General features: G+C 47.7%; 1 protein-coding gene across 1 annotated transcript in view; it reads left to right on the top strand.

Annotated features, from left to right (window-relative positions):
- LOC110499813 (calcium and integrin-binding family member 2-like) overlaps positions 1-27116 on the top strand; it is a 51785-nt gene that overhangs the window by 11437 nt on the left and 13232 nt on the right. Inside the window, exons 3-5 of the mRNA XM_036964333.1 lie at positions 10331-10442; positions 25027-25174; positions 26893-27088. Of these exons, the coding sequence (XP_036820228.1) occupies positions 10331-10442; positions 25027-25174; positions 26893-27088 (456 nt within the window). The remainder of the gene's footprint in view (positions 1-10330; positions 10443-25026; positions 25175-26892; positions 27089-27116) is intronic.

Here is a 27116-nt window from a genome sequence, read left to right as displayed (position 1 = left end):
ACAACCAATCAGTTGGACGGGGCATTTCATTTCCATGGGGAGGAGGAGTTCCAGACTCCAGGGCCGGCGCCACAACCAATCAGTTGGACGGGGCATTTCATTTCCATGGGGAGGAGGAGTTCCAGACTCCAGGGCCGGCGCCACAACCAATCAGTTGGACGGGGCATTTCATTTCCATGGGGGGGAGGAGTTCCAGACTCCAGGGCCGGCGCCACAACCAATCAGTTGGACGGGGCATTTCATTTCCATGGGGAGGAGGAGTTCCAGACTCCAGGGCCGGCGCCACAACCAATCAGTTGGACGGGGCATTTCATTTCCATGGGGAGGAGGAGTTCCAGACTCCAGGGCCGGCGCCACAACCAATCAGTTGGACGGGGCATTTCATTTCCATGGGGAGGAGGAGTTCCAGACTCCAGGGCCGGCGCCACAACCAATCAGTTGGACGGGGCATATTATTTCCATGGGGAGGAGGAGTTCCAGACTCCAGGGCCGGCGCCACAACCAATCAGTTGGACGGGGCATTTCATTTCCATGGGGAGGAGGAGTTCCAGACTCCAGGGCCGGCGCCACAACCAATCAGTTGGACGGGGCATTTCATTTCCATGGGGAGGAGGAGTTCCAGACTCCAGGGCCGGCGCCACAACCAATCAGTTGGACGGGGCATTTCATTTCCATGGGGAGGAGGAGTTCCAGACTCCAGGGCCGGCGCCACAACCAATCAGTTGGACGGGGCATTTCATTTCCATGGGGAGGAGGAGTTCCAGACTCCAGGGCCGGCGCCACAACCAATCAGTTGGACGGGGCATTTCATTTCCATGGGGAGGAGGAGTTCCAGACTCCAGGGCCGGCGCCACAACCAATCAGTTGGACGGGGCATTTCATTTCCATGGGGAGGAGGAGTTCCAGACTCCAGGGCCGGCGCCACAACCAATCAGTTGGACGGGGCATTTCATTTCCATGGGGAGGAGGAGTTCCAGACTCCAGGGCCGGCGCCACAACCAATCAGTTGGACGGGGCATTTCATTTCCATGGGGGGGAGGAGTTCCAGACTCCAGGGCCGGCGCCACAACCAATCAGTTGGACGGGGCATTTCATTTCCATGGGGAGGAGGAGTTCCAGACTCCAGGGCCGGCGCCACAACCAATCAGTTGGACGGGGCATTTCATTTCCATGGGGAGGAGGAGTTCCAGACTCCAGGGCCGGCGCCACAACCAATCAGTTGGACGGGGCATTTCATTTCCATGGGGAGGAGGAGTTCCAGACTCCAGGGCCGGCGCCACAACCAATCAGTTGGACGGGGCATTTCATTTCCATGGGGAGGAGGAGTTCCAGACTCCAGGGCCGGCGCCACAACCAATCAGTTGGACGGGGCATTTAATTTCCATGGGGAGGAGGAGTTCCAGACTCCAGGGCCGGCGCCACAACCAATCAGTTGGACGGGGCATTTCATTTCCATGGGGAGGAGGAGTTCCAGACTCCAGGGCCGGCGCCACAACCAATCAGTTGGACGGGGCATTTCATTTCCATGGGGGGGAGGAGTTCCAGACTCCAGGGCCGGCGCCACAACCAATCAGTTGGACGGGGCATTTCATTTCCATGGGGAGGAGGAGTTCCAGACTCCAGGGCCGGCGCCACAACCAATCAGTTGGACGGGGCATTTCATTTCCATGGGGAGGAGGAGTTCCAGACTCCAGGGCCGGCGCCACAACCAATCAGTTGGACGGGGCATTTCATTTCCATGGGGAGGAGGAGTTCCAGACTCCAGGGCCGGCGCCACAACCAATCAGTTGGACGGGGCATATTATTTCCATGGGGAGGAGGAGTTCCAGACTCCAGGGCCGGCGCCACAACCAATCAGTTGGACGGGGCATTTCATTTCCATGGGGAGGAGGAGTTCCAGACTCCAGGGCCGGCGCCACAACCAATCAGTTGGACGGGGCATTTCATTTCCATGGGGAGGAGGAGTTCCAGACTCCAGGGCCGGCGCCACAACCAATCAGTTGGACGGGGCATTTCATTTCCATGGGGAGGAGGAGTTCCAGACTCCAGGGCCGGCGCCACAACCAATCAGTTGGACGGGGCATTTCATTTCCATGGGGAGGAGGAGTTCCAGACTCCAGGGCCGGCGCCACAACCAATCAGTTGGACGGGGCATTTCATTTCCATGGGGAGGAGGAGTTCCAGACTCCAGGGCCGGCGCCACAACCAATCAGTTGGACGGGGCATTTCATTTCCATAGGGAGGAGGAGTTCCAGACTCCAGGGCCGGCGCCACAACCAATCAGTTGGACGGGGCATTTCATTTCCATGGGGAGGAGGAGTTCCAGACTCCAGGGCCGGCGCCACAACCAATCAGTTGGACGGGGCATTTCATTTCCATGGGGAGGAGGAGTTCCAGACTCCAGGGCCGGCGCCACAACCAATCAGTTGGACGGGGCATTTCATTTCCATGGGGAGGAGGAGTTCCAGACTCCAGGGCCGGCGCCACAACCAATCAGTTGGACGGGGCATTTCATTTCCATGGGGAGGAGGAGTTCCAGACTCCAGGGCCGGCGCCACAACCAATCAGTTGGACGGGGCATTTCATTTCCATGGGGAGGAGGAGTTCCAGACTCCAGGGCCGGCGCCACAACCAATCAGTTGGACGGGGCATTTCATTTCCATGGGGAGGAGGAGTTCCAGACTCCAGGGCCGGCGCCACAACCAATCAGTTGGACGGGGCATTTCATTTCCATGGGGGGGAGGAGTTCCAGACTCCAGGGCCGGCGCCACAACCAATCAGTTGGACGGGGCATTTCATTTCCATGGGGAGGAGGAGTTCCAGACTCCAGGGCCGGCGCCACAACCAATCAGTTGGACGGGGCATTTCATTTCCATGGGGAGGAGGAGTTCCAGACTCCAGGGCCGGCGCCACAACCAATCAGTTGGACGGGGCATTTCATTTCCATGGGGAGGAGGAGTTCCAGACTCCAGGGCCGGCGCCACAACCAATCAGTTGGACGGGGCATTTCATTTCCATGGGGAGGAGGAGTTCCAGACTCCAGGGCCGGCGCCACAACCAATCAGTTGGACGGGGCATTTCATTTCCATGGGGAGGAGGAGTTCCAGACTCCAGGGCCGGCGCCATAACCAATCAGTTGGACGGGGCATTTCATTTCCATGGGGGGGAGGAGTTCCAGACTCCAGGGCCGGCGCCACAACCAATCAGTTGGACGGGGCATTTCATTTCCATGGGGAGGAGGAGTTCCAGACTCCAGGGCCGGCGCCACAACCAATCAGTTGGACGGGGCATTTCATTTCCATGGGGAGGAGGAGTTCCAGACTCCAGGGCCGGCGGCACAACCAATCAGTTGGACGGGGCATTTCATTTCCATGGGGAGGAGGAGTTCCAGACTCCAGGGCCGGCGCCACAACCAATCAGTTGGACGGGGCATTTCATTTCCATGGGGAGGAGGAGTTCCAGACTCCAGGGCCGGCGCCACAACCAATCAGTTGGACGGGGCATTTCATTTCCATGGGGAGGAGGAGTTCCAGACTCCAGGGCCGGCGCCACAACCAATCAGTTGGACGGGGCATTTCATTTCCATGGGGAGGAGGAGTTCCAGACTCCAGGGCCGGCGCCACAACCAATCAGTTGGACGGGACATTTAATTTCCGGGGGGGGGGGGGGGGGGGGGGGTCACGTGACCTCCTATGTGCGTGCAACATTTTCTATGGGTTTTATATTAACTGACATGTCATTTTACTCTAAAAATCTATTCCCTTTTAATGTTGAATGAACACAACCAGTCATGATGTTTTGATCTGATTTTTCAGACAAATCACTTAAAACACATTTTTTTAAAGCGCATTACAAGGGAAGGCAGGTGACAAGTGAGTCCAGGTGAGTCCAATAACGCTGAAGCGAGTGACGAGGGAAGGCAGGTGTGCGTGATGGATGGCAGGTGTGCGTGATGGATGGCAGGTGTGCGTGATGGATGGCAGGTGTGCGTGATGGATGGCAGGTGTGCGTGATGGATGGCAGGAGTGCGTGATGGATGACAGGAGTGCGTGATGGATGGCAGGAGTGCGTGATGGATATCCAGGTGTGCGTGATGGATGGCAGGTGTGCGTGATGGATATCCAGGAGTGCGTGATGGATATCCAGGTGTGCGTGATGGACGGCAGGAGTGCGTGATGGATGGCAGGTGTGCGTGATGGATACCCAGGAGTGCGTGATGGATGGCAGGAGTGCGTGATGGATGGCAGGAGTGCGTGATGCAGGGCAACATGGCGCCCTCAAGCGCCAGGGGGAGGGAAGAGCGGGAGCAGATGAGCTGAGGGATATAATTATGTGGTGAGAAGAGAGGGAGGGAGAGAGGTAGGGTGGAGCAAGGAAGGGGAGGAGGGAGGCAGGGGGGAGGGAAGAGCGGGAGCAGACGTGACACGCTGTGCACCCGCCAACCTTCCTTCAATTCGCAGGTGGCTGAAACTTTCTCACCAGGAGAAAGCATCCGAGCGAGTGAAACAGCGCCCCCTCTGCCTTACTATGTGTAGCCCATGTATTTGATGCTGTCTGGCCAAAAAGAGTATGACATGCCAGACAGCATTATATTCTGAGAACATGGTCTACACATACTGAGACAGAGAGATGCTGTTTCACTGTCCAGACAGCATCAGATACATGGTCTACACATACTGAGACCGAGAGGTGCTGTTTCACTGTCCAGACAGCATCAGATGCATGGTCTACACATACTGAGACAGAGAGATGCTTTTTCACTGTCCAGACAGCATCAGAAACATGGTCTACATGTAGAGAGACAGACAGCATCAGATACATGGTCTACACATACTGAGACCGAGAGGTGCTGTTTCACTGTCCAGACAGCATCAGATGCATGGTCTACACATACTGAGACAGAGAGATGCTTTTTCACTGTCCAGACAGCATCAGAAACATGGTCTACATGTAGAGAGACAGAGGGGGCGCTGTTTCACTGTCCAGACAGCATCAGATATATGGTCAACACATGCTGAGACAGAGAGATGCTGTTTCACTGTCCAGACAGCATCAGAAACATGGTCTACACATACTGAGACGGAGAGATGCTGTTTCACTGTCCAGACAGCATCAGAAACATGGTCTACACATACTGAGACGGAGAGATGCTGTTTCACTGTCCAGACAGCATCAGAAACATGGTCTACACATACTGAGACAGAGAGGATGCTGTTTCACTGTCCAGACAGCATCAGATACATGGTCTACACATACTGAGACGGAGAGATGCTGTTTCACTGTCCAGACAGCATCAGATACATGGTCTACACATACTGAGACAGAGAGGTGCTGTTTCACTGTCCAGACAGCATCAGATACATAGTCTACACATACTGAGACAGAGAGGTGCTGTTTCACTGTCCAGACAGCATCAGATACATGGTCTACACATACTGAGACAGAGAGGATGCTGTTTCACTGTCCAGACAGCATCAGATACATGGTCTACACATACTGAGACGGAGAGATGCTGTTTCACTGTCCAGACAGCATCAGATACATGGTCTACACATACTGAGACGGAGAGATGCTGTTTCACTGTCCAGACAGCATCAGATACATGGTCTACACATACTGAGACGGAGAGATGCTGTTTCACTGTCCAGACAGCATCAGATACATGGTCTACACATACTGAGACGGAGAGATGCTGTTTCAGTAACTCGGATGATTTATCTGTGATTGATGCGTCTTTCTGTCGGTGCTCTTCTGTCCAAACAGCATCAGATACATGGTCTACACATACTGAGACGGAGAGATGCTGTTTCAGTAACTCGGATGATTTATCTGTGATTGATGCGTCTTTCTGTCGGTGCTCTTCTGTCCAAACAGCATCAGATACATGGTCTACACATACTGAGACGGAGAGATGCTGTTTCGGTAACTCGGATGATTTATCTGTGATTGATGCGTCTTTCTGTCGGTGCTCTTCTGTCCAAACAGCATCAGATACATGGTCTACACATACTGAGACGGAGAGATGCTGTTTCAGTAACTCGGATGATTTATCTGTGATTGATGCGTCTTTCTGTCGGTGCTCTTCTGTCCAAACAGCATCAGATACATGGTCTACACATACTGAGACGGAGAGATGCTGTTTCGGTAACTCGGATGATTTATCTGTGATTGATGCGTCTTTCTGTCGGTGCTCTTCTGTCCAAACAGCATCAGATACATGGTCTACACATACTGAGACGGAGAGATGCTGTTTCGGTAACTCGGATGATTTATCTGTGATTGATGCGTCTTTCTGTCGGTGCTCTTCTGTCCAAAAAAAGTATTAATATTTAAATATTTATTTGGACGGGCCCCATAAGGCCCGGACATACTGTCGACCCTGGTGTCTGTGTGTGTGTGTGTGTGTGTGTGTCAATGTGTATGTGTGTGTGTGTCTGTGTGTGTGTGTGTGTGTGCGTGTGTCTGTGTGTGTGTGTGTGTGTGTGTTCGTGCGTGTGTGTGCGTGTGTGTGTGTGTGTCAATGTGTGTGTGTGTGTGTATGTGTGTGTCTGTGTGTATGTGTGTGCGTGTGTCTGTGTGTGTGTCTGTGTGTGTGTCTGTGTGTGTGTGCGTGCGTGCGTGCGTGTGCTTTTCTCTCGCTGTGTCCTTCCTTGCCTTTTAAAACGTTGTCAGTGGATAGTGTTCTCAGACAGATCATCAGGTCATTTATCACTGGAGAGTTAGTCATTATTAACCGTTATTTATTTCACTGTGTGACCTCATGTTATTACAAGATAGCCAGCATCAATAATGGAACATTTTTCCCAAGAGCGCTTTCTGCCGTTGGGAGCAGACAACCCAGTGACATACCACACACCAATGTCCAAATAGACCCGTCGCCAATCTGTAAATGTCTTTAATATCTACGTCCCAAATGAATCCCTATTCACTATTAGCGCCAGCGCCCCTGTCTCTATTTGGGATGCACACAATGGAAATGGCCTGGTCTATATACACCGAGGCTACAAAACATTAGGAACACCTGCTGTTTCTATATGCAAAACATTAGGAACACCTGCTGTTTCTATTAGCAAAACATTAGGAACACCTGCTGTTTCTAATAGCAAAACATTAGGAACACCTGCTGTTTCTATTAACAAAACATTAGGAACACCTGCTGTTTCTATTAACAAAACATTAGGAACACCTGCTGTTTCTATTAACAAAACATTAGGAACACCTGCTGTTTCTATCAACAAAACATTAGGAACACTTGCTGTTTCTATCAACAAAACATTAGGAACACTTGCTGTTTCTATCAACAAAACATTAGGAACACTTGCTGTTTCTATCAACAAAACATTAGGAACACCTGCTGTTTCTATTAGCAAAACATTAGGAACACCTGCTGTTTCTATCAACAAAACATTAGGAACACTTGCTGTTTCTATCACACAGTGTGTGTGTATATATATATATATATATATACTCTCTAAAGGACGTGGTTCACGTATTTACCTTCATCTGCCATGAAAATCGATTATTATCACACTCGCTCTTTGTTTTGTTTCAGCCCTGTGTCTTGTTTACGTGTTTGTGAGGTCTTCGTCCCCATGCCTTTACGCGGCACTTTGTAATCAGGGTCAATAAAAAACCCTATTACGCATTCCTGCGCCTGTCTCCCGATCCCTTTATGCCGACGTGACAGGATGAATCACTTAATGTCAATATAAAACCCTATTACGCATTCCTGCGTCTGTCTCCCGATCCCTTTATGCCGACGTGACAGGATGAATCACTTAATGTCAATATAAAACCCTATTACGCATTCCTGCGTCTGTCTCCCGATCCCTTTATACCGACGTGACAGGATGAATCACTTAATGTCAATAAAAAACCCTATTACGCATTCCTGCGCCTGTCTCCCGATCCCTTTATGCCGACGTGACAGGATGAATCACTTAATGTCAATAAAAAACCCTATTACGCATTCCTGCGCCTGTCTCCCGATCCCTTTATACCGACGTGACAGGATGAATCACTTCATGTCAATAAAATGACGTATGTTTCAAATGTTGGTGTACAGCCCCTTTAAATGACAGTTGTTTCAAATGTTGGTGTACAGCCCCTTTAAATGACAGTTGTTTCAAATGTTGGTGTACAGCCCCTTTAAATGACAGTTGTTTCAAATGTTGGTGTACAGCCCCTTTAAATGACAGTTGTTTCAAATGTTGGTGTACAGCCCCTTTAAATGACAGTTGTTTCAAATGTTGGTGTACAGCCCCTTTAAATGACAGTTGTTTCAAATGTTGGTGTACAGCCCCTTTAAATGACAGTTGTTTCAAATGTTGGTGTACAGCCCCTTTAAATGACAGTTGTTTTTTTTACCACATAAATATGACAATTCATATTTACTTCAAAAAATGTTTATAAACGAAAATGATATTTCAATCAACTTGTGGTTAATCATCTTTTTACTACTGGTGTAGATTGTACTTGGAGAAAAGCTGTACATTATTTGAGAGATGATATAGATTTTAGTTTTTTACAGAACATGCAAATGAACTATATTACTAAAATAGGTCATTCTTTAACATTATTAACATGTCTAATGAGGTTTTGACACTAATGAAGTGTACAATGCATTCAGGAAGGTATTCCGACCCTTTTACTTATTCCACAATGTGTTTACGTTACAGCCTTATTCTTAAAAGGATACACCCCCCCCCCCCCCCATCAATCTAAACACAATATACACACAATATACCCAATCAAGCTGTAGAAACATCTCAACGATGATCAAGGTAAACCGGATGCATCTGAGCTCAATCTACACACAATATACACACAATATACACACAATCTTCACACAATATACACACAATATACACACACTATACACACAATATACACACAATATACACACAATATACCCAATCAAGCTGTAGAAACATCTCAACAATGATCAAGGTAAACCGGATGCACCGGAGCTCAATTACGAATCTCATAATAGCAAAGGGTCTGACGGCCTACACCGGGCCAAACCCTAACGCAGACGACGCTGGGACAATTGTGCGCCGCCCTATGGGACTCCCAATCACGGCCGGTTGTGAAACAGCCTGGAATCAAACCAGGGTCTGTAGTGACGACCCTAGCACTGAGATGCAGTACCTTAAACCGACGCACCACTCGGGAGGATTATTAGGAGTATTTAAATATATATACATATATATTTTTTATTTTTAGAATAAGTCTGTAACGTAACAAAATGTGGGAAAAGTCAAGGGGTCTGAATACTTCATGAATACTTTATGAATACCTTCTAAATACTTTGTGAATACTTCATGAATACTTTATGAATACCTTCTAAATACTTTGTGAATACTTCATGAATACTTTATGAATACCTTCTAAATACTTTGTGAATACTTCATGAATACTTTATGAATACCTTCTAAATACTTTGTGAATAGTTTGTGAATACTTTATGTTTTGCTATGATTGTTGTTTTTCCCAATAGTTTCTTCTCTGGGTCGAAAGGACCCCCAGTTGGTAATATGTAAAATATGTTGGTAGTATGAAAGGGGTTTAAACATCCCAGCTCCAGCTGGGACAGTACAAGGTGCTTACCTCAGAGAATCAAAGAAAATTGGCTCCAAAAAATGTAAGTTTGTCAAGATGTTGTCAGACCTCAAAATGTGGATATGTGTCAGGAATGTGTGCGAAAAGCCCACGTGGTTCATCTGTTGTGGTTCAATATGGTTCATCTGTTGTGGTTCAATATGGTTCATCTGTTGTGGTTCATCTGTTGTGGATCAATATGGTTCATCTGTTGTGGTTCAATATGGTTAATCTGTTGTGGTTCATCTGTTGTGGATCAATATGGTTCATCTGTTGTGGTTCAATATGGTTCATCTGTTGTGGTTCATCTGTTGTGGATCAATATGGTTCATCTGTTGTGGTTCAATATGGTTCATCTGTTGTGGTTCATCTGTTGTGGTTCAATATGGTTCCATCTGTTGTGTAGATACGTTTCATGTTTCAATCTAAAATGAATGGAAAAGATAACCACCGTATACTGTATGCAAATATATTTATGACTGATTGAGTCGACTGTATTGACGCTAGACCTCTGCATACGATGTCCATAATGGCTCTTCATTTCTCTAAGCCTGGTCCCAGATCTGTTTTTGTGGTCGTACAGCTAACTCTTACGGTAATCGTCATGACAGCACAAAGAGAATCTTGGACCAGGTTAAACCACTCATTGCCTTGTAAAACAAAAGAGCCAAAAACCCATAGGGTTATGTGTGTGGATGTTTCCTGACCTTCTCCTGCCTGTGTGTCCTAGGTTACATGGGAGATTCCACGAGCTGGCTCCTCACCTAGTACCACTGGACTACACCAACCAGCCTGACATCAGACTCCCCCTGGCGCTCATCGTCAGCATGCCAGAACTAAAGGTATCTGGTTCTGATGTTCTGGGGGGGGGGGGGGGTTTGTTGTTGTTGTTATTGATACTCGTTTGGTGTTAATGTCAGTTAAGTGTAAATATTTAGCTTCTTAATAAATTGAACTTTAAAGTTCAAACTTAAATGATCTGTTCTTCATAGTTTTCTGACCGGCTGCGAGGATATTTAATACACACCACCTGTATGTGTTATGAGCTGCTAAATCTCATGTAGAACTCATCTCTTTAGTCCTCTGTTCAATGTTATTGTAAGACATTAAGCTTATAAGCAAGCGTAACTTGTTCTAGCCAACCCTACAGTGAGGTGATATGGGCCAGTAAATAGTTGCTTGGTAACAGGGAGGTGATATGGGCCAGTAGATAGTTGCTTGGTAACAGGGAGGTAATATGGAGCAGTAGATAGTTGCTTGGTAACAGGGAGTGAATATGGGCCAGTAGATAGTTGCTTGGTAATGGGGAGGTAATATGGAGCAGTAGATAGTTGCTTGGTAACAGGGAGTGAATATGGGCCAGTAGATAGTTGCTTAGTAACAGGGAGGTAATATGGAGCAGTAGATATTTGCTTGGTAACAGGGAGATAATATGGAGCAGTAGATAGTTGCTTGGTAACAGGGAGGTGATATGGGCCAGTAGATAGTTGCTTAGTAACAGGGAGGTGATATGGGCCAGTAGATAGTTGCTTAGTAACAGGGAGGTGATATGGGCCAGTAGATAGTTGTTTGGTAACAGTGAGGTGATGTGGGCCAGTAGATAGTTGCTTGGTAACAGGGAAGTAATATGGAGCAGTAGATAGTTGCTTGGCAACAGGGAAGGAATATGGAGCAGTAGATAGTTGCTTGGCAACAGGGAAGGAATATGGAGCAGTAGATAGTTGCTTGGTAACAGGGAAGGAATATGGGGCGGCAGGGTAGCCTAGTGGTTAGAGCGTTGGACTAGTAACCGCAAGGTTGCAAGTTCAAACCCCCGAGCTGACAAGGTACAAATCTGTCGTTCTGCCCCTGAACAGGCAGTTAACCCACTGTTCCTAGGCCGTCATTGAAAATAAGAATTTGTTCTTAACTGACTTGCCTAGTTAAATAAAGGTAAAATAAAAATATGGAGCAGTAGATAGTTGCTTGGTAACAGGAAAGTAATATGGAGCAGTAGATAGTTGCTTGGTAACAGGGAGGTAATATGGAGCAGTAGATGGTTGCTTGGTAACAGGGAAGTAATATGGAGCAGTAGATAGTTGCTTGGTAACAGGGAAGTAATATGGAGCAGTAGATAGTTGCTTGGTAACAGGGAGGTAATATGGAGCAGTAGATAGTTGCTTGGTAACAGGGAGGTAATATGGAGCAGTAGATGGTTGCTTGGTAACAGGGAAGTAATATGGAGCAGTAGATGGTTGCTTGGTAACAGGGAAGTAATATGGAGCAGTAGATGGTTGCTTGGTAACAGGGAAGTAATATGGAGCAGTAGATAGTTGCTTGGTAACAGGGAGGATTCATGTGATCGTTACTACTGATGTGTTAAGGCTGTTTCCTGGTGAGCAGCATTCCTTACTACTGATGTGTTAAGGCTGTTTCCTGGTGAGCAGCATTCCTTACTACTGATGTGTTAAGGCTGTTTCCTGGTGAGCAGCATTCCTTAATACTGATGTGTTAAGGCTGTTTCCTGGTGAGCAGCATTCCTTACTACTGATGTGTTAAGGCTGTTTCCTGGTGAGCAGCATTCCTTAATACTGATGTGTTAAGGCTGTTTCCTGGTGAGCAGCATTCCATTCACCTTCTGCTGACTCAACCTCGATTGTGATTAGTCAGCCTCAATATGCCTCCCTCCCTCCCTCCCTCCATCCATCCCTCCATCCCTCCCTCTCTCCCTCCCTCCATCCCTCCCTCCCTCCCTCACTCACTCACTCACTCACTCACTCACTCCATCCCTCCCTCCCTCCATCCCTCCATCCCTCCCTCCAGCTAGCCCAGCAGTGCACAGCCCAGTCACCAGAGCCCACACAGACAGACAGGGTCATTTAAACAGAGGAGCGAGAGAACAGGGACTCAGTCTGTGGTGATATTGTTGAGTCATCATGTCTCTTATTTTTCTAGCGTTGTCCGATCGGTCGTTTGAGTTCTTCTTTTAATAAATCATGATCTGTGACCACGCAGTGCTCAGTAAACGTACTGTAGAACATTGGTTGAGCTACCGTTGCAGCACACTGTTGGGAGCATGAGTCAGTTTTTATATAACAAATATTGTATGGCGTTTCCAATACAGATAACATCAGAGCCTAGCGAACCACTTATAACAGAACCAACAACATCAGTCCATTCCACTTATAACAGAACCAACAACATAAGAGCCTAGCGAACCACTTACAACAGACCCAACAACATCAGTCCATTCCACTTACAACTGACACAACAACACCAGTCCATTCCACTTACAACAGACCCAACAACACCAGTCCATTCCACTTATAACAGAACCAACAACATAAGAGCCTAGCGAACCACTTACAACAAACCCAACAACACCAGTCCATTCCACTTATTCAACAGAACCAACAACACCAGTCCATTCCACTTACAACAGACCCAACAACACCAGTCCATTCCACTTATTCAACAGAACCAACAACACCAGTCCATTCCACTTACAACAGACCCAACAACACCAGTCCATTCCACTTATAACAGAACCAACAACATAAGAGCCTAGCGAACCACTTACAACAAACCCAACAACACCAGTCCATTCCACTTATTCAACAGAACCAACAACACCAGTCCATTCCACTTACAACAGACCCAACAACACCAGTCCATTCCACTTATAACAGACCCAACAACACCAGTCCATTCCACTTACAACAGACCCAACAACACCAGTCCATTCCACTTACAACAGACCCAACAACACCAGTCCATTCCACTTACAACAGACCCAACAACACCAGTCTATTCCACTTACAACAGACCCAACAACACCAGTCCATATCACTTACAACAGACCCAACAACACCAGTCCATTCCACTTATAACAGACCCAACAACACCAGTCCATTCCACTTACAACAGACCCAACAACACCAGTCCATTCCACTTACAACAGACCCAACAACACCAGTCCATTCCACTTAAAACAGACCCAACAACACCAGTCCATTCCACTTACAACAGACCCAACAACACCAGTCCATTCCACTTACAACAGACCCAACAACACCAGTCCATTCCACTTACAACAGACCCAACAACACCAGTCTATTCCACTTACAACAGACCCAACAACACCAGTCCATATCACTTACAACAGACCCAACAACACCAGTCCATTCCACTTATAACAGACCCAACAACACCAGTCCATTCCACTTACAACAGACCCAACAACACCAGTCCATTCCACTTACAACAGACCCAACAACACCAGTCCATTCCACTTAAAACAGACCCAACAACACCAGTCCATTCCACTTACAACAGACCCAACAACACCAGTCCATTCCACTTACAACAGACCCAACAACACCAGTCCATTCCACTTACAACAGACCCAACAACACCAGTCCATTCCACTTACAACAGAACCAACAACACCAGTCCATTCCACTTACAACAGACCCAACAACACCAGTCCATTCCACTTATAACAGACCCAACAACACCAGTCCATTCCACTTAAAACAGACCCAACAACACCAGTCCATTCCACTTACAACAGACCCAACAACACCAGTCCATTCCACTTACAACAGAACCAACAACACCAGTCCATTCCACTTACAACAGACCCAACAACACCAGTCCATTCCACTTACAACAGACCCAACAACACCAGTCCATTCCACTTACAACAGACCCAACAACACCAGTCCATTCCACTTACAACAGACCCAACAACACCAGTCCATTCCACTTACAACAGACCCAACAACACCAGTCTATTCCACTTACAACAGACCCAACAACACCAGTCCATATCACTTACAACAGACCCAACAACACCAGTCCATTCCACTTACAACAGACCCAACAACACCAGTCCATTCCACTTACAACAGACCCAACAACACCAGTCCATTCCACTTACAACAGAACCAACAACACCAGTCCATTCCACTTACAACAGACCCAACAACACCAGTCCATTCCACTTATAACAGACCCAACAACACCAGTCCATTCCACTTAAAACAGACCCAACAACACCAGTCCATTCCACTTACAACAGACCCAACAACACCAGTCCATTCCACTTACAACAGAACCAACAACACCAGTCCATTCCACTTACAACAGACCCAACAACACCAGTCCATTCCACTTACAACAGACCCAACAACACCAGTCCATTCCACTTACAACAGACCCAACAACACCAGTCCATTCCACTTACAACAGACCCAACAACACCAGTCCATTCCACTTAAAACAGACCCAACAACACCAGTCCATTCCACTTACAACAGACCCAACAACACCAGTCCATTCCACTTACAACAGACCCAACAACACCAGTCCATTCCACTTACAACAGACCCAACAACACCAGTCCATTCCACTTACAACAGAACCAACAACACCAGTCCTGTCACGTTCTGACCTCTATTTCCTTTGTTTTTGTATTTATTTAGTATGGTCAGGGCGTGAGTTGGGTGGGCAGTCTATGTTTGTTTTTCTATGTTTTGGTCTAGTTCTATGTTCGGCCTGATATGGTTCTCAATCAGAGGCAGGTGTTCGTCATTGTCTCTGATTGGGAACCATATTTAGGTAGCCTGGGTTTCACTGTGTTTGGGGGTGATTGTTCCTGTCACTGTGTTTGGTGTCACAGGATAGGACTGTTTTGAGTTCTCACGTTTCTTGTTTTTTCGTTAGTTTGTTCTTGTATAGTGTCGTAAATAAAGTACAATGAACAACCACCACGCTGCGCTTTGGTCCGCCTCTACTTCACAAGAAGAGAATCGTTACAGAATCACCCACCACAACAGGACCAAGCGGTGTGGTAATGGGCAAAGGAGAAAGCAGCAGCAGGAGCAGCGCGAGGAGGTATGGACATGGGAGGACGAATTAGACGGTAAAGGACCTTGGGCTCAGCCAGGAGAGTATCACCGCCCCAAGGAAGAACGGGAGGCGGCGAAAGCGGAGAGGCGCTGGTATGAGGAGGCAGCGCGGCGTCGTGGATGGAAGCCCGGGAGTCAGCCCCAAAAATTTATTGGGGGGGGGCTAACAGGGAGTATGGCTACGCCAGGTAGGAGACCTGAGCCAACTTCCTGTGGTTACCGGTGGGCTAGAGAGACCGGGCAGGCACCGTGTTATGCTGTGGAGCGCACGGTGTCCCCAGTGCGGGTGCACAGCCCGGTGCGGTACATTCCAGCTCCGCGTATCGGCCGGGCTAGAGTGGGCATCGAGCCAAGTGCCATGAAGCCGGCTCTACGCATCTGGTCTCCAGTGCGTCTCCTTGGGCCGGCTTACATGGCACCAGCCTTGCGCACGGTGTCCCCGGTTCGCCTGCATAGCCCAGTGCGGGCTATTCCACCTCGCCGCACTGGCAGGGCGACCGGGACCATTCAACCGGGTAAGGTTGGGCAGGCTCGGTGCTCAAGAGCTCCAGTGCGCCTGCACGGCCCGGTCTATCCGTCACCACCTCCACACCCCAGCCCTCCGGTGGCAGCTCCCCGTACCAGGCTGTCTCTCCGGCCCATCCGTCCAGAGCCTTCCTCCTCTCCAGCTCTGCCGGAGCCTCCCGCCTGTCCGGCGCCTCTGCCGGAGCCTCCCGCCTGTCCGGCGCCTCTGCCGGAGCCTCCCGCCTGTCCGGCGCCTCTGCCGGAGCCTCCCGCCTGTCCGGCGCCTCTGCCGGAGCCTCCCGCCTGTCCGGCGCCGCTGCCGGAGCCTCCCGCCTGTCCGGCGCCTCTGCCGGAGCCTCCCGCCTGTCCGGCGCCTCTGCCGGAGCCTCCCGCCTGTCCGGCGCCTCTGCCGGAGCCTCCCGCCTGTCCGGCGCCTCTGCCGGAGCCTCCCGCCTGTCCGGCGCCTCTGCCGGAGCCTCCCGCCTGTCCGGCGCCTCTGCCGGAGCTTCCCGTCTGCCCGGCGCCTCTGCCAGAGCTTCGCGTCTGCCCGGCGCCATCGGAGCTTCCCGTCTGCCCAGCGCCGCCAGCGCCGCCCGTCTGCCCAGCGCCGCCCGTCTGCCCAGCGCCGCCCGTCTGCCCAGCGCCGCCAGCGCCGCCCGTCTGCCCAGCGCCGCCAGCGCCGCCCGTCTGCCCAGCGCCGCCAGTGCCGCCCGTCTGCCCAGCGCCGCCAGTGCCGCCCGTCTGCCCAGCGCCGCCAGTGCCGCCCGTCTGCCAGGAGCCGCCAATGCCGCCCGTCAGCCAGGGGCCGCCAGTGCCGCCAGTCAGCCAGGGGCCGCCAGTGCCGCCAGTCAGCCAGGGGCCGCCAGTGCCGCCAGTCAACCAGGGGCCGCCAGTGCCGCCAGTCAGCCCAGCGCCAGCGCCGCCAGTCAACCAGGGGCCGCCAGTGCCGCCAGTCAGCCAGGGGCCGCCAGTCAGCCAGGGGCCGCCAGTGCCGCCAGTCAGCCAGGGGCCGCTAGAGCCCCTCCGCCCGGAGCAGCTGTCCCTCTGTCCCGAGCAGCTGTCCCTCTGTCCCGAGCAGCTGTCCCTCTGTCCCGAGCAGCTGTCCCTCTGTCCCGAGCAGCTGTCCCTCTGTCCCGAGCAGCTGTCCCTCTGTCCCGAGAAGCTGTCCCTCTGTCCCAAGCAGCCCCTCTGTCCAGTGGGGTCATTGAGAGGGGTGGGCATGGTGAGTAAGCCACGGAGGCGGACAATAAGGCGGACTGAGACAATGGCGAAGTGGGGTCCGCGTCCCGCGCCAGAGCCGCCACCGCGGACAGACGCCCACCCAGACCCTCCCCTATAGGTCAAGGTTTTGCGGCCGGAGTCCGCACCTTTGGGGGGGGGGTACTGTCACGTTCTGACCTCTATTTCCTTTGTTTTTGTATTTATTTAGTATGGTCAGGGCGTGAGTTGGGTGGGCAGTCTATGTTTGTTTTTCTATGTTTTGGTCTAGTTCTATGTTCGGCCTGATATGGTTCTCAATCAGAGGCAGGTGTTCGTCATTGTCTCTGATTGGGAACCATATTTAGGTAGCCTGGGTTTCACTGTGTTTGGGGGTGATTGTTCCTGTCACTGTGTTTGGTGTCACAGGATAGGACTGTTTTGAGTTCTCACGTTTCTTGTTTTTTCGTTAGTTTGTTCTTGTATAGTGTCGTAAATAAAGTACAATGAACAACCACCACGCTGCGCTTTGGTCCGCCTCTACTTCACAAGAAGAGAATCGTTACAAGTCCATTCCACTTACAACAGACCCAACAACACCAGTCCATTCCACTTATAACAGACCCAACAACACCAGTCCATTCCACTTAAAACAGACCCAACAACACCAGTCCATTCCACTTACAACAGAACCAACAACACCAGTCCATTCCACTTACAACAGACCCAACAACACCAGTCCATTCCACTTACAACAGACCCAACAACACCAGTCCATTCCACTTACAACAGACCCAACAACACCAGTCCATTCCACTTACAACAGACCCAACAACACCAGTCCATTCCACTTACAACAGACCCAACAACACCAGTCCATTCTCTGTGAATCATTCTCATGATGACTTCCCAGAATCCTCTAGTGGTACCAGAACATCTGTAACATGTTCCCCCTGGAGAGAGGACGGGTGTAGATGGAGTATCTGTAACACATTCCTGCTAGAGACATGAATTACATCCAAAATGGCACCCTATACCCTAAATAGTGCACTACTTTTGGTCAGAGTCAAATGGCACCCTATTCCCTAAATAGAATAGTGCACTACTTTTGTTCAGAGCCAAATGGCACGATATTCCCTAAATAGTGCACTACGGTGGACCAGAGCTCTATGGGGGAGTAGTACACTATGTAGGGTACAGGGTACCATTTGGGAGTTGAACACAGTCATGGTACCAGTAAACAGGGGTGGAATAAGTACCCATTTGTCATACTGGAGTAGAAGATACCTTAATAGAAAATGACTCAAGTGAAAGTGAAAGTCACCCAGTAAAATACTACTTGAGTAAAAGTCGAAAAGTATTTGGTTTTAAATATACTTAAATATCAAAAGTAAATGTAATTGCTAAAATAAACTTAAGTATCAAAAGCAAAACTATAAATATTTTTCAAATTCCTTATATTAAGCAAACCAGATGAAATTAAAATTTTAAAAAAAAATTCAAATCGCCAGGGTCACGCTCCAACACTCAGACATCATTTACAAATCGCCAGGGTCACGCTCCAACACTCAGACATCATTTACAAATCGCCAGGGTCACGCTCCAACACTCAGACATCATTTACAAATCGCCAGGGTCACGCTCCAACACACAGACATCATTTACAAATCGCCAGGGTCACGCTCCAACACTCAGACATCATTTACAAATCGCCAGGGTCACGCTCCAACACTCAGACATCATTTACAAATCGCCAGGGTCACGCTCCAACACTCAGACATCATTTACAAATCGCCAGGGTCACGCTCCAACACTCAGACATCATTTACAAATCGCCAGGGTCACGCTCCAACACTCAGACATCATTTACAAATCGCCAGGGTCACGCTCCAACACTCAGACATAATTTACAAATCGCCAGGGTCACGCTCCAACACTCAGACATCATTTACAAATCGCCAGGGTCACGCTCCAACACTCAGACATCATTTACAAATCGCCAGGGTCACGCTCCAACACTCAGACATCATTTACAAATCGCCAGGGTCACGCTCCAACACTCAGACATCATTTACAAATCGCCAGGGTCACGCTCCAACACTCAGACATCATTTACAAATCGCCAGGGTCACGCTCCAACACTCAGACATCATTTACAAATCGCCAGGGTCACGCTCCAACACACAGACATCATTTACAAATCGCCAGGGTCACGCTCCAACACTCAGACATCATTTACAAACGAAGCATGTGTTTAGTGAGTTCCACCAGATCAGTCCTGCTGACCATTCAAAATGTAACGAGGACTTTTGAGTGTCAGGGGAAAATGTATGGAGTAAAAAGTACATCATTTTCTTTAGGAATGTAGTAAAAGTAAAAGTTGTCAAAAAAATATATAACAAGTGAAGTACAGATACACCCCAAAAACTACTTAAGTAGTACTTTAAAGTATTTTTACTTAAGTACTTTACACCACTGGCAGTAACAGGGCTGTAAAGCTCCTGGGGCCCGTTCACCGGTGAATTATGGTCCTCTGACAACAAGCAGAGCCAACATGGACAACAGGAAGAGCCAAAATGTATAACAGGCTGAGCCAAAATGGTCGTCCAAAGGTCACGAATCAACGCCTCACCTGCACAGATATATGCATTAATTAGCCTAGCTTAGCCTAGCCTCCAGGATGCTGTGGGATGATTTATAACCGGACCCAGAGACACAGCTGTGTACTGTACCCTGCTCTGGCAAATGAATGGTACATAGAGTAGTGTGTGTGTGTGTGTGTGTGTGTGTGTGTGTGTGTGTGTGTGTGTGTGTGTGTGTGTGTGTGTGTGTGTGTGTGTGTGTGTGTGTGCGTGCGTGCGTGCGTGCGTGCGTGCGTGCGTGCGTGCGTGTGCTCATGCACGTTAGGTAGCGTTAACCCTCAAAGCCGCCAACAGGGATCAATGTTTTTTTTTTTTATCTTTCTGAAAGGACTTTGTCAAGCAACTAGTTAGTGACAACAACAAAAAAACAGCATTTACCATGATTTCTGTGTTAATATGGAGGGAAGAAACATTAACTCCCTCTTGTATACTAGCGGTGCAGTGAAACTGAACATGGAGATTCAATAGTGCACTTTGTGATAAAAGCGCCACATGTGGTACAGAGGTAGATGTATGTATCATGAAAGTATACTGATATGGAGCCACTCCAGATGTGTCCCCTTGTTCATTCCACTTACCACAGACCCAACAACACCACTCCAGATGTGTCCCCTTGTTCATTCCTCTTACAACAGAACCAACAGCACCACTCCAGATGTGTCCCCTTGTGGGCGTGGCAGCACCTATAACTCAAAAAGAACACACGTTATTCAAATGTAAGTACATGCCTCTAGTCAATGTCTCTTCACCAAATCAAACTTAATTGGAACTGAGTTAGCTCCAAAGTAAGAGGTCAAGGTCTGATTGGTCCCTGGCGCCCATACCGGTGGCCATCTTAGGTCGTACCGGTATGTCGCTAATGTCTCAGCCTCTGAGTATCACAGAAACACAACGCTTTGAATTAATAGCAGACTAATGTTGTTAACATTTGGCGATGGGTGAAATCGATCAGAATCTCAACAGCAACACAAATGTCTATTTTGAAACATCAATTTTGACTATAGATCTTTGAGCAGTTAAAAAATATATGCTTATTTTGGGATATTTGTAATTTACCAATTTGGGTTGTAAAATGACGCCAGTTGGTGCTTTTGGGGTTAAAAATGCTTTTAAGATGATTGAGGGCAATTCCACGGTAACAGAATGATGCTGAGACTCAATGTAATTCCACGGTAACAGAATGATGCTGAGACTCAATGTAATCCCACGGTCACAGAATGAGGCTGAGACTCAATGTAATCCCACGGTAACAGAATGGTGCTGAGACTCAATGTAATTACACGGTAACAGAATGATGCTGAGACTCAATGTAATTCCACGGTAACAGAATGATGCTGAGACTCAATGTAATCCCACGGTAACAGAATGATGCTGAGACCCAATATAATTCCACGGTAACAGAATGGTGCTGAGACTCAATGTAATTCCACGGTAACAGAATGATGCTGAGACTCAATGTAATTCCACGGTAACAGAATGATGCTGAGACTCAATGTAATTCCACGGTAACAGAATGGTGCTGAGACTCAATGTAATCCCACGGTAACAGAATGATGCTGAGACTCAATGTAATTCCACGGTAACAGAATGATGCTGAGACTCAATGTAATTCCACGGTAACAGAATGATGCTGAGACTCAATGTAATCCCACGGTAACAGAATGATGCTGAGACTCAATGTAATTCCACAGTAACAGAATGATGCTGAGACTCAATGTAATTCCACAGTAACAGAATGATGCTGAGACTCAATGTAATTCCACGGTAACAGAATGATGTATGTCAAACTCAAAAACAATGATTGCAACGTTAAACAAACCATACAACTTTATGCACAAGGACGACTTTTAACAACTTCCACAGAAAATATTACAAATAAAACACCTTTACCTGAACAGTGCAGATGCAAAGTTTGGTAACAGAATGACGGTTTGTGCTGTTGGTGCCGTCATTCTGTTACCAAACTTGGCATCTGCAGTGTGTGATGTCTGGGGCTGTTGTGTCCCCTACTGACCTCGTGGAGATCTGTTATAGTGGGACAATCAAGTAGATCAATCAATGAAATGTATGTATAAAGCCCTTCTTACATCAGCTGACATCTCAAAGTGCTGTACAGAAACCCAGCATAAAACCCCAAAGAGCAAGCAATGCAGGTGTAGGAGCACGGTGGCTAGGAGAAACTCCCTAGAAAGGCAGGAACCTAGGAAGAAACCTAGAGAGGAACCAGGCCATGAGGGGTGGCCAGTCCTCTCCTGGCTGTGCCGGGTGGAGATTATAACCGAACATGGCCAAGATGTTCAAATGTTCATAGATGACCAGCAGGGTCAAATAATAATAATCACAGTGGTTGTCGAGGGTGCAACAGGTCAGCACCTCAGGAGTAAATGTCAGTTGGCTTTTCATTGCCGATCATTAGGAGTATCTCTGGCGCTCCTGCTGTCTCTAGAAAACAGCAGGTCTGGGACAGGTAGCACGTCCGGTGAACAGGTCAGGGTTTCATAGCTGCAGGCAGAACAGTTGAAACTGGAGCAGCAGCACGGACAGATGAACTGGGGACAGCAAGGAGTCATCAGGCTAGGTAGTCCTGAGGCATGGTCCTTGGGCTCAGGTCCTCTGAGAGAGAGAAAGAAAGTAAGAAAGAAAGAGAGAGAGAAAGAGAGAGACAAAGAGAGAAAGAGAGAGAGAATTAGAGAGAGCATACTTAAATTCACACAGGACTCTGGATAAGACAGGAGAAATACTCCAGATATACAGACTGACCCTAGCCCCCCGACACATAAACTACTGCAGCATAAATACTGGAGGCTGAGATAGGAGGGGTCGGGAGACACTGTGGCCCCATCCGACGACACCCCCGGACAGGGCCAAACAGGCAGGATATAACCCCACCCGCTTTGCCAAAGCACAACCCCCACACCACTAGAGGGATATCTTCAACCACCAACTTACCATCCTGAGACAAGGTCGAGTATAGCCCACAAAGATCTCCGCCACGGCACAACCCAAGGGGGGGCTCCAACCCGGACAGGAAGATCACGTCAGTGACTCAACCCACTCAAGTGACGCACCACTCCTAGGGACAGCATGGAAGAGCACCAATAAGCCAGTGACTCAGCCCCTGTAATAGGGTTAGAGGCAGAGTATCCCAGTGGAGAGAGGGGAACCGGCCAGGCAGAGACAGCAAGGGCGGTTCGTTGCTCCAGTGCCTTTCCATTCACCTTCACACTCCTGGGCCAGACTACACTCAATCATTGGACCTACTGAAGAGATGAGTCTTCAATAAATGCTTAAAGGTTGAGACCGAGTTTGCGTCTCTCACATGGGTAGGCAGACCGTTCCATAAAAATGGAGCTCTATAGGAGAAAGCCCTGCCTCCAGCTGTTTGCTTAGAAATTAGGGACAATTAGGAGGCCTGTGTCTTGTGATCGTAGCGTACGTGTAGGTATGTACGGCAGGACCAAATCGGAAAGATAGGTAGGAGCAAGTCCATGTAATGCTTTGTAGGTTAGCAGTAAAACCTTGAAATCAGCCCTTGCCTTAACAGGAAGCCAGTGTCGAGAGGCTAGCACTGGAGTAATATGATCAAATTTTTGGGTTCTAGTCAAGATTCTAGAAGCCGTATTTAGCACTAACTGAAGTTTATTTAGTGCTTTATCCGGGTAGCCGGAAAGTAGAGGATTGCAGTAGTCTAACCTGGAAGTGACAAAAGCATGGATACATTTTTCTGCATCTTTTTTGGACAGAAAGTTTCTGATTTTTGCAATGTTACATAGATGGAAAACAGCTGTCCTTGAAACAGTCTTGATATGTTCGTCAAAAGAGAGATCAGGGTCCAGAGTAACGCCGAGGTCCTTCACAGTTTTATTTGAGACGACTGTACATCCATCGAGATTAATTGTCAGATCCATCAGAAGATCTTTTTGTTTCTTGGGACCTAGAACAAGCATCTCTGTTTTGTCCGAGTTTAGAAGTAGAATGTTTGCAGCCACCACTTCCTTATGTCTGAAACACAGGCTTCTAGGGAGGGCAATGTTGGGGCTTCACCACGTTTCATTGAAATGTAGAGCTGTGTGTCATCCGCATAGCAGTGAAAGTTAACATTATGTTTCCGAATGACATCACCAAGAGGTAAAATATATAGTGAAAACAATAGTGGTCCTAAAACGGAGCCTTGAGGAACACCGAAATGTACAGTTCATTTGTCAGAGGACGAACCATCCACAGAGACAAACTGATATCTTTCCAACAGATAAGATATAAACCAGGCCAGAACTCTAAACCAGGCCAGAACTCTAAACCAGGCCAGTCTGTGTAGACTAATTTGGGTTTCCAATCTCTCCAAAAGTATGTGGTGATCGATGGTATCAAAAGCAGCACTAAGGTCTAGGAGCACGAGGACAGATGCAGAGTCTCGGTCTGACACCATTAAAAGGTCATTTACCACCTTCACAAGTGCAGTCTCAGTGCTATGATGGGGTCAAAAACCAGACCGAAGCATTTCGTATACATCGTTTGTCTTCAGGACGGGAGTGAGTTGCTGTGCAACAGCTTTTTAAATTTTTGTTGAGAGGAATGGGCGATTCGATATAGGCCAATAGTTTTTTTCAAGAGAGGCCTTATTACTTCCACTTTTAGTGAGTTTGGTCCAGATCCGGTGGATAGAGAGACGTTTATTATGTTCCACATACGACACAGTAGAAAGGGGACGCAGCACTTTACTCTGCATCACCGTCATGGTTGAGACTCCATATTCCTCTTAGTAGTACCTGTAGCATGATGTACTACAATACCCATAATGCCCTGTATACAGTACTGACTCACTCATGATCTACTACAATACCCATAATGCCCTGTATACGCTACTGACTCACTCATAATCTACTACAATACCCATAATGCCCTGTATACAGTACTGACTCACTCATGATCTACTTCAATACCCATAATGCCCTGTATAAGGTACTGACTCACTCATGATCTACTACAATACCCATAATGCCCTGTATACAGTACTGACTCACTCATGATGTACTACAATACCCATAATGCCCTGTATACAGTACTGACTCACTCATGATGTACTACAACACCCATAATGCCCTGAATACAGAACTCACTCATGATGTACTACAATACCCATAATGCCCTGTATACAGTACTGATTGTTCCTGTCCCTCTGCTCCTTCTTACAGGAGAACCCGTTCAGAAACCGCATCGTGGAAGTCTTCTCTGAGGACGGACAAGGCAACTTGAGCTTCAATGACTTTGTAGACATGTTCTCTGCTCTCTGCGAAACGGCTCCACGAGAACTGAAGACCATATATGCTTTTAAAATCTATGGTTAGTACTGGTTAGTACTGGTTAGTACTGAGTAGACTAGTATGTCTCCTATGGTTAGTGCTGGTTAATGCTGTGTAGACTAGTATGTCTCCTATGGTTAGTACTGGTTAGTACTGAGTAGACTAGTATGTCTCCTATGGCTAGTACTGGTTAGTACTGAGTAGACTAGTATGTCTCCTATGGCTAGTACTGGTTAGTACTGAGTAGACTAGTATGTCTCCTATGGCTAGTACTGGTTAGTACTGAGTAGACTAGTATGTCTCCTATGGTTAGTACTGGTTAGTACTGACTAGACTAGTATGTATCCTATGGTTAGTACTGGTTAGTACTAAGTAGACTAGTATGTCTCCTATGGTTAGTACTGGTTAGTACTGAGTAGACTAGTATGTCTCCTATGGTTAGTACTGGTTAGTTCTGAGTAGACTAGTATGTCTCCTATGGTTAGTACTGGTTAGTACTGAGTTGACTAGTATGTCTCCTATGGTTAGTACTGGTTAGTACTGAGTAGACTAGTATGTCTCCTATGGTTAGTACTGGTTAGTACTGAGTAGACTAGTATGTCTCCTATGGTTAGTACTGGTTAGTACTGTGTAGACTAGTATGTGTCCTATGGTTAGTACTGGTTAGTACTGAGTAGACTAGTATGTCTCCTATGGTTAGTACTGGTTAGTACTGAGTAGATTAGTATGTCTCCTATGGTTAGTACTGGTTAGTACTGGTTAGTACTGAGTAGAATAGTATGTCTCCTATGGTTAATACTGGTTAGTACTGGTTAGTACTAAGTAGACTAGTATGTCTCCTATGGTTAGTACTGGTTAGTACTGAGTAGAATAGTATGTCTCCTATGGTTAGTACTGGTTAGTACTGAGTAGACTAGTATGTCTCCTATGGTTAGTACTGGTTAGTACTGGTTAGTACTGAGTAGAATAGTATGTATCCTATGGTTAGTACTGGTTAGTACTGAGTAGACTAGTATGTATCCTATGGTTAGTACTGGTTAGTACTGAGTAGACCACTATGTCTCCTATGGTTAGTACTGGTTAGTACTGAGTAGACCAGTATGTCTCCTATGGTTAGTACTGGTTAGTACTGTGTAGACTAGTATGTCTCCTATGGTTAGTACTGGTTAGTACTGAGTAGACTAGTATGTCTACTATGGTTAGTACTGGTTAGTACTGAATAGACTAGTATGTCTCCTATGGTTAGTACTGGTTACTACTGAGTAGACCAGTATGTCTCCTATGGTTAGTACTGGTTAGTACTGAGTAGACTAGTATGTCTCCTATGGTTAGTACTGGTTAGTACTGAGTAGACTAGTATGTCTCCTATGGTTAGTACTGGTAATTACTGTGTAGACTAGTATGTCTCCTATGGAGTCACTGATGAGAATGTGTTTATTCTGTCTGTCTGTCTTTAGGTCCGTCTGTCTGAGTGTCTGTATGTGTGTCTGTCTGTCTGATGACCACTAGGACTCTGACTCATACTTACTCTGTTTTATCTTGCTTACTGAGTTACTAATTTAGTTATTTAGTAACTTATTTAGTTAGGGTTTTTGAATTTCTTGCGGAACATAGGCCATCAGCAAACTGCATCCGACCCGTTCCGTCCTGCGCCATTCAAACAAGTTTTGAATTTCTTAATTTCTCCCATTTTAAATCAAATCAAATCAAATCTCTTCATCTCATTTTGAATCTCTCTTCCTCTTTCCCGTGTGTCAGATTTTAACGTGGATAACTTCCTGTGTAAGGAGGATCTGGAGAAGACGTTGAACCGGCTGACCAAAGGAGAGCTGACCCCTGAAGAGGTCAATCTGGTCTGTAGCAAGGCCATGGAGGAGGCTGACCTCGACGGGGACAGCAAGCTCTCCTTCTCGGACTTCGAGAACATGATCTCTAAAGCTCCAGACTTTCTAAGGTAAGATGTCATGGAGGTGGTCTGGTGA

This window comes from Oncorhynchus mykiss, chromosome 26, assembly GCF_013265735.2.
Source record: "Oncorhynchus mykiss isolate Arlee chromosome 26, USDA_OmykA_1.1, whole genome shotgun sequence".
Lineage (NCBI taxonomy): Eukaryota > Metazoa > Chordata > Actinopteri > Salmoniformes > Salmonidae > Oncorhynchus > Oncorhynchus mykiss.
Note: the sequence above shows the minus strand (reverse complement) of the source record. Positions and strands in the feature narration are given on the sequence as shown.